The 12,650-nt window shown below is 35.6% G+C and overlaps 2 protein-coding genes across 2 annotated transcripts in view; one reads left to right on the forward strand and one right to left on the reverse strand.

Annotated features, from left to right (window-relative positions):
* LOC138323854 (exportin-6-like) overlaps positions 1-12,650 on the forward strand; it is a 603,808-nt gene that overhangs the window by 196,083 nt on the left and 395,075 nt on the right. The gene's annotated exons all lie outside the window — the stretch shown is intronic.
* LOC138324571 (uncharacterized) lies at positions 855-3,256 on the reverse strand. The gene is made up of 2 exons (XM_069269619.1): positions 3,121-3,256; positions 855-1,784 (listed from the first exon to the last, which is right to left on the reverse strand). Exons 1-2 carry the CDS (start codon positions 3,215-3,217, stop codon positions 1,060-1,062), a joined length of 822 nt encoding a protein of 273 aa, XP_069125720.1. The 5' UTR covers positions 3,218-3,256; the 3' UTR covers positions 855-1,059.

The raw sequence follows: 12,650 nt of genomic DNA on the forward strand, positions 1-12,650 counted from the left end.
ATAACCAAAATGAATGCCAACTGGACAGAGGCAAATGCAAATCCAGCATGAAGAGCTAAGCGCTTTATGGGCCAATCAAAGAGGTCCAAAATTTGGCTTTAAAATAACGGTCATTTGATCATGAGATCTGATACAGAATAAAACAATTTAACATTTACATTGTTGGCACTATTTTTACTAGCCCATTGTACCAATCGCGGAAGAAACCTTGGTTCTTTTGGTCACAAATCTTAACTTTTGTTATTGCCCTTTGATTAACGAAAAACGCCCTTTTCGTCTATTTTCGGCTGTTTCCGTTCAATTACTCTCGCAAATATTACCGGATTTTCTCGGAACTTGGTAAAGTGCTTAAATGTCTCATGGTCTTTGCCATTTTCGATTGGGACTTTGATTGAACCCTATTTGGCTGAGTTATTGCCCTTTGATTAACGAAAAACGTTATTTTCGTCTGTTTTTGTACAATGACTCTTGCAAATATTATCGGATTTTCTCGACACTTAATAACAGAGTTAAATGTCTCGGGGCCTTGGCCAAGTTCGATGGGCACCTTCATTGGACCCTATTTGGAGTTATGGGCCTTTGATTAACGAAAGCGGGGGATATAAATTCATCAAATCTGTTTGTTTTTATGAATGCTCAAATTATGATATGAATTACAACCAATATTATATATCATAATGTATAATTTGTAAATACTGTAATCATTATGCATTGTAAACTTGACCAGAATTGAGACGAGTTGTTTACTTATTTTGTAACCAAGATTTTATATAAATCACTTGTTGTTATTGTATTATTATCAACATTAAGAATTTAACGCAAAACATTTGATAGACATTAACCAAAAACACATGTTAAGTTTTCAGTTACAATTTTAATGAGTTGTGATATTTACAACGTGACAATAACGTTATAGTTGTCATTTGTAAGAACTCCATTTTGTTTAGCAAACACGTCGGACATTTATTATACATTTATATATGTGTTGCTAACATTTTTATAATTATTGTAATTATATATTAAAGTCAATACCTAGTTCTCACCAACCTTGGGGATCTTTTAACGGTAGGTTTGGCGGCCTTGTTCATTTTTCGTATCGGTGAAGATATATACACGAAGCTCATGTTCAGGTACAACTTTGATATCGCTTTCATCATTCCCATATTCCAATAGCATCGCGGGTGTACCAGTTTCTAGATTGTCCAATTCGCTTACTTCTTCATCCAAATGGACATCAGTTAATTGCAAATCGTGCTTACTCTTCAAATCATTGTGAAAACCTTTCTTCCCTGCGTCTGATTCAGAGTTATAACCTATGGTTTCAGGTGGACCTGTAGTGGACGATCCGGTACCAGTCACCCTCGTTCCATATTTCTCCTTTATATAATCTAACTCTACTTTCACGTTAGCCATCAAACCGTTTTTGGATCTATGTTGCCTTGGATATCTGCCACTGTCTACGAGTTTTCGGGGCACTAGCACATGTCCAAAATCCAGTAAAATTTCAACAACCTTCGGTAAAGTTTCAATATGCGATTTTCCAAGTTTTTCAGCGAGTTCCTCTGCAGAAAAACACAAGTTCTTATGGTAATCTTTCTGGCCTTCTTTCAATTTATTGTAGTCTGTTTCAGCTATCCTCTTCTTCACTTCCGGTTTCTCGTCAGACTTGAAATGATCGAATCTAACAACGCAGCCAGAGGTCATATGTCGAATGGCTTGCTGTACTTGTTTGCAACACCAAGGGCAGATAACTACGGGATGGCGATATGTTTTCTGTCTTGGTTCTAAACGAAAACAAATATGTACTTATATTCATGTATGTTTAAATGATGTGTTGCATTCGCCAGTATATCGTTAGTAAATCAAATAATACTATATCAAACTAAAATTATACAATATGAATAAGAGTAATGCAATATGAAAAAAAATATCATTTTATTTAACAACGTTTAACACTGTATAATAACTATCAAATTATACAAAATGAATAACAAATTATACAATATTAGTAACAATATATTTGAAACATATTATTTAAATAAGAAACGTATAACACGCATACATGAATAATAGTTATTTATATGTCACCAATATTGTATCCATATCGACTACGCCTATATACTGCATATCGACTATATACTACAATTTATGAACAGTTTATTGATTAAATTAGTCAATGATGAAAGGAACAAAGTTGTCATAGATTCTTTAAAAGCGAAGAGTAAAAAACTTATTTATTCATCAACGATGTTATTAGTTACACAGTTTGTTAGTGAGCTAATACGGAAAATATTGGGTCTAAGATAAACTTGTATCGGGCGAGGCGAAGCCGAGAATGATACATGTTTATTAGCTCATCTATGTAAAGAATTTATCCCGTCGAAGACTCTTTCAACGAAGTAATTGCAAAATGCATTTTGTACTGAGTATGGAAGCCAAAACGACTCAAAACTTAAAACAATTTTCACCCCATTGAAGACTCGAAAGCGTTGTCATCGCTGAATCGCTGAAATGACATCTTTGGTAAGCTGATGCTTTCTTCAACTGGTATAGTACTATACATGCGCGTACTATTTGTTTACAACTTCCTGTTGCGTTAAAATGTGTCTATATTTGACACTTGATAATCGTTAATTCCTGTAATATTGATTTTGTACATATACGGTACATCATGGTGACCCTATTGGGTGTTAAAAATAACCTCTCCATTTAAAATGTTAGTGGTTGTTTAACAGTTCATACTACCACTACACAGTTCAGTTGACTAACTCACTAGTAGAACGATGTCATGGTCCATTTCTGTTAAATAATCCTAAATAAGTGTTGCCGATTTCGGTTTGCTTTGAAAGTGCTATCATTCAAACATTTTGTCCCCATCAGTCGTTGAGTGCCGTCGTCGCGAAGCGTTACTTGGCCACCATCTTGTTGCTAATGACGTTAGGGGCAAAGAACGATAACTCTATCGTCCAAACCTGATACGATTTCTACTAACCTGATACGACTATATATTTGATATCACGTGACGTCATTTTAACCAATAGGAATGCAAGATTCTTGTCTGAGGCGGGATAATTCATTTGATTTCCTTTCTCATACAAAAGTAAACTCGTGTAATCTTACCTTTCTGTCCTTGGTCCGTATGTTTTTCACGCTGATTTGAACCTCGGGTATCAGTATCCTGTTCTATGCGTTCCTTTACCAATTCTCTGCAAGCCATGCTGTAATTCTGAAATACATAAACAATTCCTTTAGTATGTGAATTTCTGGAAAGCAATAAAGCAAACAACAGCATCGATATGAAAACTAGAAAATGTGAAAAAAGTAAAAATGAATTCACAAGAATAAGAAATTTGAAATTGATCTAAAATAGATAAAAGTCAATGCAGGGAAGTCCTTCGATTGAAACTGTCTAAGTACAGTATGTGTGATAGCTTTAGACGGTCAATGTAGACTGTGCTGCATTGTCTGGACTCACTTATACCGAAACGCCAATAAAACTTGTCATATGTATCTGGTGAGTACATGTCACTTGAGAAATATCTCACCTGACACCGGTATTAATATATAACACCCGAACACCCACAACGATGATGACCTCTCTCAAACCGTATTGGTGAAGACCAACTATTATTTTTAAAGAATAAATGCATAACAGGGCGAGAGTTGTGTGTCGCCATTCGGGCTCGAACCCGCGACCCCGGACTTACTGGTCCGCTGCTCTACCGACTAAGCTAAAGGGAAATCCCCCCTAGTGCTAAGTTAGAAGGTGACCGTACTATGAACAATTAAAACCTGCTACAGTTGAATATTACAAATTAAAAAAGCTTCATTAATTGTGTACTTTAATAAGAATAATTAACAACATAGTTTTTCCTCCTATATTTCTGAAACAGTGCCGTGTAAAGACTATTTGAACACTATATTTATTGTATATATCATTGTAAATATATTTCTCCATACATTTCAATGTGGAAAGAAAAATAAAATGAATTTGAATTGAGGGGATAGAGTACGTTATATCGTACAGGCAACTCCTGTCGGCTGTATACGGAACGCCTAAATTTTAAACGCATATACATTTGTACCAGCAAGTATGTTGTTATAACGATTAGGCAAAGAAAATATATGCATGTGTAGGGTTACCTGACCGATACTAATTTTTTTTCCCCAACCCTAATTTTTCTTCACTTTTCTACGAAAAAAAAAATGAAAGTCGGGATTTCGATCTCAGGCCTTGTAGTATGTATATATCATAAAGGTAAATTTACCCGTGTGAGAGATACCTGGATACCTCAACATATACAATACTTTACATTATTGGCGTTACATGAATAACAGTATCTACAGATATACGTATATTTATCTATTTTTCAGAGACGAAAAAAAATCACAAATGAAAACAAAATATTTTATCACCGATAATATCGGATATTTTTGGTCACACATGTACAGCATTGTATATTTTTTCATGAAACATATTCCTCTCTATTAATTTCAAATGAATTTCTAATATTACTATATCTAATATAAATTTTGGCTCTGACCCAACCCCCTCCCGGGGACAGGAGGGGCGGGGCCCAATAGGGGAATTAGAGGTAAATGTTCAAATTCCTTCAGAAAAGAAACAATTAACCTGTATTCACAACAGTACTTGGCATTACAAACCAGGTGAGCGATACAGGCCCTATGGGCCTCTTGTTATGGATGTATCATAACGTACAACTTGATGTTTTAAGTATTGTAAATGAGTGCGTATGCAAGTGTTTGTGTATTAGTGTCCATTTATATATACTGTGTAAAATGTTTGAAAATCCTACATTAAAAAACATATTTTTCGTGTCACTTCTGTGCCGCCGTAGAAAATTAAAAAAAAAACCAATTTATTGTAGTCTGTTTCAGCATACAATGTACACGACCATTAGAGACAAATATGATGTTTGTGCAGATAACCTTCATTCTGTACCATATTTTTAGAGAAAAAAACTATAAAAAAATCGAGATTTTGTAGCAAATAAAAGATGAAACAAGTGTTCTCATTGTCTAACCCCTGATGCATAGAACCGTGCAGGTTAAACGATTATTCAAAGTAGGCAAAAAGCTCGAAAATTAACGTACGGATTCCCTCTTACGAGGAAACATCTGATGAATTCGAACCAATTAATGTACTTCGTCTAAATACATATTCTAAATGTGAAAACATTTTCTCCTATAAAACATTACCTCTGACCCTGTTTGACCCTATTTTATCTTATTAATATTTGATTTGACTGAAATCATCACGTGACATTCCTAACTGAATAACTGAAAATGTCATAATAAATGTAAATGAATTTTCCGATCTATACAAGTATTGTCGATGTTGGTCACGTGATGTAACTCGGTTTTCCGACATTACAAAAGTGTGAAATATGGCGTTGACTGTTGTTCTTTCAAAACGTGTGATACAAATGTATTTTTCCTGCGACATTTACCACTATGTCAATAGTATATTGGTTCTTTTATGGATCTGAACCCTCATATATAAGCATCTATATTCACACATTGTATGTTTTATGACAGTTTGTGATTGTGAAAATTACAAGAAAAACAACTTTAACGAAACATTATGAAAAAAACGGTTATTTAGCAATAATTCAATTTTGCTAGTTACGAACATTTTCATTGGCTTAAAAATTAATTTATCAGCCCATAAAGGAAAATAATGTCGTCGCCGTTTGTAACGTTGATTCTGATTGACTGAGATGACGGCGTAATGATTTCATAGACAAAATAGTCCCAAAATGAATTTTGAATATTGAAGAGATTATCTTTAGTAAATTAAATTATAAGGACTAATTTGTATGATTTTTTATGCTAAGGAGATACATGTATAACACCAAAATCTGAGTGTACTCTCATCATAAACCGCTTCTATTCAAGTTAATCCTTAATTCTAATGACACCAATGGCATGACGTCACGACAACAGTATTATGGCGTCACGGTAATAGTATTATTACGTCACGACAACAATGGAATGACGTCACAAAGACGGCGAAGACGGCGACTCATTTAGGTCACGTCATCCTCGCTTGCATAAGGAACACCTTTATTAGAGACACAAAGTGGTGCACGGGATAAGAGAAAAAGAATCATTCATCCTCTATGAGGTGACACAGGGGATCTCAACCCTCGGGGTAAGATTCTTAAGCTGTCAAACACTCGGCACAGCCTCGTGTTTGACAACTTAAGAATCTTACCCATCGGGTTGTGATTATCCTGTCTCACCCCAAAGGGGGTGAAAGATTCTATTAATCACAACCAAGGGGTAAGATTCTTAAGTTGTCAAAGGGCACAGCCTGATGATTCAGTAGGCCAACCATTAATTTTGCAATGTTAAAAGTGAAAGGAAACGCTTATTAGAGAAGGCATTTTATTTCCGTAATAGATATTCCATTTTCGGTCAGCTGATTATATTGAAGGTAGTCTAAATAACTTGAACACTTTCAAATAAAGAGCGATACAAACTATGCAGCACTGAGCTTCCGCCGGATGAAGATTACGTTTGTCAGGTCATAAGAGCGTTTGAACCGCTTGATGATATAATGAGCGTACTTCAAAGCATCATATCCATGGTGATTACCCATGATTCCCCTCGCCATATGTATACAAGAATGGCGGCAGCAAACTGGAGCTTTCAGTATGTAGGATTGGATTTTTTGAAGATTGTATTTTTCTTGTATTTTCATGTATGTGTTACCTTAGAAGTGCTTCGCACTTCATGACCTTCGGACACGAAGGACTGATCCCTTATCACTGATTAACTTTTTATTCTTTTATTAATGACAAGTTATACAATAAATAGAGAGGAAGGGATTTCAGATGTATGCTCTTCTTCTTCTTCTTCTTTGTTTTTAAATATCAAACAGATATTGCCATATCTTCCTTACGATAACGAGGTTGTGAGATTACTTTTTCTATCGATGACTTGTTTAATCCGTTTCTGAAGAAGAAGTGAATTAAAATAATCAGTACAAAATATGAAAAAAAATGAATAACTTTTTATCTTTATTTTGTGAGAAAACAGATTGGCACATAAAGAATACTAATAACATTGCTCTTGAAGCTAATACGATGAATTCTAATCTGTGGTAGATTGACCTCTTACAAAATTGTTCTCTTATGTAAAAAGATACATATGGTCTTTACGAACTCCTTTAATTGTACACGATTGGGAAAAGTGGACATATATAATCGATGAAAAAGTCTAACTATCAAATAGTGTAACAGGCGATATTTTGATTTCCTAAATATTGTATAAAAAAGATCTGCTTCATTTTAGTATTGGAAATAAATAAACAAGGTTCGGAACGAAAGGAATTGACGGACACATTTTTGCTTAATTAAAGGGGACTTTGAGATCTCTGTAGTTGGACTCTTTGCTGTTGATTGAGAGCGCTTTTCAATTGGTCTCTTTGGAGAGACGTCTCGTGCCTTGACACGGCTTCATCGTTCTACAGTGTGGTTATTCGTAGACTAACTAACTAATAAAACGTGAAGATATTTCTTCGGCTAATAACGCGTTTATTGTTTTATCTAATAACAGGGGTGGTGGACCATAGTGTGGTGACTACAGAGGGCGTAGCTTTTATGGACAGAGGACCGAATTTGAGGGAGGGAGGGGGGGGGGGGTAGGAGGCATAGCTATCAGAGACGGACAACAGGCCAAGCAGCAGCTCCTCTTGAAAATGATAGCTTACAAAAATGTTTCAGCGAGAAAGAGGTGAAAGTCATAAATGAGAAGATTTTATTGTGCTTTTGGTAATGAATTTGAAAAAAAGTTTGAGAATTTGGTTTGTACCATCATTTCAAAGGCGAGACCACAGTTTGGTTCTGGACTCGTTTGAGAAAGATGATTTTTTCCACTTTAATTGATCTAAGGAATGTTTATTTCAGCATACCGATGGCAGAGGTTGGTTTCAAGTTTTTAAAGTTTGCATGGAAACTTCAAATACATTATTTTATTGCATTACCGTATGGCTTAACAAATTTTCCTAGATTCCGTACGAAAGTTCTGAAATCAGTTTTAGCTCGTATCCGCAGCAGTGGTGCTTGTTCATTCTATTACAATGTACATTAGCTATTCTTTGGTTAAGGCGGCTAAGAAGAAGAAATGCGAAAGAGATCATTTGGTGTTGGCTACAAAGGGCAGGGCTTTAGATCAATAGTGAGAAATCTTGTTTTGAAACAAACACAGTTATAAGTCGCCTGGATTCTAGGATTGAATCAATTTCCTGTATGACAAGATGAAACTTGTAGCCAAGATGATGTTCAAAGATAAAAAGTCATCTCTTCGATGTTTGGCAGGTTATGCAAACTTGTTCACGCCATCAGTTTGGTTGGGTTATCTAATATCTATTCAGAGCGTGGCATCTGCTGTGTCCTATGGTGATGTTGTAAGCCAGATAACAGCTCAATGGAAGATTCATTGGTGGGTTGCCAGTGTGGAAAGCATGGTCTGTTGATGGACTCTGATGTATCTTTAATAGAATGGTGTGCAAAGATCGAAGAGAAACAGACTAAAAGTTGCTGGTCTTCGGATGAAAGCTCATTTCATACCAATCTGTTAGAGTTCAGGGCTATATTTGATTTAAATTATTGTTACTATGTAGAACCATTAAATATGTACAGTATATATTCTTACCAAATCAAATATTTCTTGTTCAGTTTTATATATATCAATAACCCAGGCAGTGCTTTTCTACAGCTTAATAAGTGAGGAAAGGAAATTTGGAATTTGTAAAAGAAATATTTATATATCTGCTCATCACGTCTCAGGTAAAACCAGTATGTCTAGGTCTATAGAATGAGACTATATTTGGTAGGATATGTAAACACTTTAGCCCCGGTATTGATTTCGTTGATTTAATCAAAGCTACATACATTGGTTTGTGTTTTGGTATCGAGATCCTTTGGTTTAGGCACAATATGCCTTTTCTCTTTCATGGAAAAATCTCATAGTTTTTATGTTTTCTCTTTTCAGCCTGGTGGCGAGGGTGATAAAAAAACTAAATAACAATCAAGTAAGTGAAGGCAATGCTGATCATTCCTTTTCTGGAGAAATAAGATATGGTTACCTACCCTATTAAACATTGCCCCGCAAGGCTTCCAATGTAAAGAAAGTTCCGACATTCACCTCTGGGCAAGCTACATCCTTTGACCAGTTTGCGAAGGACTCTATACTACATGTGCGTATCGGCTAGGCGATCCCTGAAGATGCGGGGTTTATGGCATCCGCGATACTCCAGGGGTTACTATCAACTGACTTTATATCCACCCCTGGACTATTTCATAGTAAAACTGGAGGCAACGCAACAGAACAGGTAAAATAATGCTTAGGAATATATGATCCCTAGATTTCGGCTCTCTTATAGACCGACATGTCCATGCTCAAATATCAAATGTTTAAGCGACATATCGTTACAGTGAAATTAGCATGAAATAAAACTTGAAATAGTACTTAGTACCTAGCAATCGAATAAGTAAACAGGGAGTCGAATAAGTAACCAGGGTATCGAATAAGTAATGTGCCCTTAATGAGACATTAAAAGGTCAAATAGATCATTGTGATGCATTCTAATGTATTTTGAGCCATTTATCAAATCACTTAGTACCTCGGAATCAAATCAATAATTAAATAATTAGGGAATCGAATAAGTAATGGGCCCTTAATGAGTAATTAAGAGGTCAAACAGATCATTATGGTGTATAACTCATTCATTTTGAACCATTTATTATGTTATTTAGTAACTGGAAATCGAAAACGTAATCAGGGAATCGAGTAAGTAATCAGGGAATCGGATACGTAAAGGGCCCTTCATAAGGAATGGGATGGTTTAACAGTTCATTGTGATACATAATAATGCATTTTGAACCATTTGTTATGTGAATGAGTAACTCGGAAATAAATAAGTAATCAGGGAACCGATTAAGTAATGGAATAAGGAGCACCAAGACGATCATATAATGGTAACGTATACCAGGATGTATCCTTAAATTCTTGGGGAAAGCCCCTAGTTGATAGTCACGATCAGAGATTGCTTTTGATGCTTATTACGTAACAATCTTTCAAAACAAATTCTATTTTGATCTCAAATAATTATTCCATTAAAAACATCACATCTTTCCGTGTAATCTGTCAACCTTTGATGAAACTTTCACATTTTTACATTTCCTTGTTTACTTTTGCTCTTTGTTTCGAACAGATATTGTCTGCCCCCCCCCCCCTCCCCCCCCTGTATACTGATCATCTATAAGACGTTGCCAAAAAGACCGAAAACGTCTTTCACCATGAAATTTAAGCAAAATTGTTCAAAATAGTCTACTAAAGGTATTTTGATTACATGACGTAACATCTTATCGAAGCGTAAACTAGAAGCCGACCTGGCACTATGGTTGTATTTTTACGTCATTGCGATTACGCTAATTTGAAAGCAACTGCTCTTCCATTGGTTATATAGGGACACATACATACATTACTTATGGGAGTTAGGTGTGTGCATTTGATATCAGCCAGAATTATTCTGCTTTTGCATATTTCAGAGTTATCTGCCGTTGCGGGTATGTATTGATCGAGACATCTTCCGTTTGCTAGACTGATTCCCATCACTTAGTTCCGTCAGGCTGCGCTCCGCTCACTATGGACCGGTAGCGGCTATAATGATTTTCTGATTGGTCAATCTTCATTTCCGGTTTCACAGGAATCACTTATTTCATGGGAAACCCCTTTACACACGAAACGCCGTAAATAAGTATTTTGCGTATTATATTTGGAGAAGGGATAAAGAAACTAAATTAAGTTTCAATTTCAGGTTTTGTTCAAGTATTTCGTGTTACTAGAGCTTAGTGTGCATATGGAATAGTGTTAATGACGTTATTTTCCCCTTCACGGAAGTAAGCCGTCTCCATGATGACATATCATGCGCAAAAATGATGCGCACTCTGGAGTAGAAAATTCTTCTCAAGATGGGTGGTCGCTACCGGTCCTCAGTGAAGCGTGCGCAAGGGATATAACTTTTGTTAGAAAACATCATTTTTGAACCCTTATGCCCTTTTAAAAAGTACAAAATAGATAAAAAGCACATATGAAGTAGTAATATACCTAGAACTATAACACTGCAAAATTTGGAGAAAAAAATCGGAGCGTGGGCGGGTTTTGCAACCACAACTTTGGAATTTAAATTGTAAAAATCATATAACAAAAATCTCTTGTCAACTTTAAATGAGTCTCTTTATTACATAATAAAGGCAATATAACATACACAAGATGGCACAGATCAGCGGGAAGGAAGATTACAAATAGTTACCACTGGAAATACTAGTCCCGCACAAACGATATCGGGTGGTACGTGAATTATTTTCATTTGTTTTCTAGTCCTTGTTTCAGATAATTGATTTAAGTGTTCTAAAACATATTTTTTAGCATGATAAGGCTAGATTCATGTGCGTCCGTAATGGTTAGTTAGCGCAAACAGGAGAATGACTGTTTTACGTTTTATATTGGTTACGATTATCACCTACATTGTATTAGACTTCATATAAATATATTGATAGACTTGACATAAGAACGTCAGCGTTATCCATAATGTATACGAGCAAGTGTTACATCATCAGTCGTTATTCCACCGATAAATCTCTGCACTATATCAATATATTTACATTTTGTTTTCTCTTTGCTATATAACCTTACCAGGCGGGAAACCGTATGCACTTGTGTAAACGCACATGTTGTCGCGGAAGAATACGCACACCATAACAGTGACTTCCGCAAGTAGTGTGAATACGCATCCGATTAGGTCTATTTTTGTGAACCGCAGAGTAGATGACGTCAACGATGTGTGTGGACGCGGTTACGTGGCGCCCGCGAAGCGCTCTCTCTCTATCCTACTTCCAAACTGATAACACCTGTCTTTCTACAGTGAGCAAACTTGTGAAAAATAACATGTATTGTTGATTATTATTGACTATTATTGTATGCAGATATATAGATATTGTTGTAAACCACAATGTTTACAATACTATTGTATCGGTATTGACAAATCTTCAATATAATGAATGGTATGAAAATCTTAAATTAACAGGATATAAAATATTCAAGAAATATTGGATAAATGGAAAGAAAATAGATGAAGATATTGTGGAACTATATTTTGTGTACTCTCTGAACTTGAAACCTTTTCCGCCAAATAAAACTGTTCCGGGATTTTATCAATTGACCGGCTGATACCACAATCGTATAACGTTAAAGTTTTATTTTATCGGAAACATTAAATTTAAAAGAAATGGTCAGTCGAAATGTAAAAAAAAGAATGATTTTTATATTTTTGTTGTTTACTAGTGTGTAAACTGCATTTTTTTGTACAGATATTTCAATATGACGCGCTAATGCGCGTTATTATGCACACCAGTAAACAACAAAAAATAGGTACTGACTTTTGGGCGGTGGTTGTTCTCCAGGTACTTTGGTTTATCTCCGCCGTTAAACCTGACACCCCCTTTCTTGACCCTTGCTGTTAATAGAACGCAAAACTAACAAACAAAATCAAACCAAACACTGAAATAAGTCTGACACGGATACTCAAGCTGACAATCACGAAGAGGTCTACATGTAGG

This window comes from Argopecten irradians, chromosome 5 (assembly GCF_041381155.1).
Source record: "Argopecten irradians isolate NY chromosome 5, Ai_NY, whole genome shotgun sequence".
NCBI lineage: Eukaryota > Metazoa > Mollusca > Bivalvia > Pectinida > Pectinidae > Argopecten > Argopecten irradians.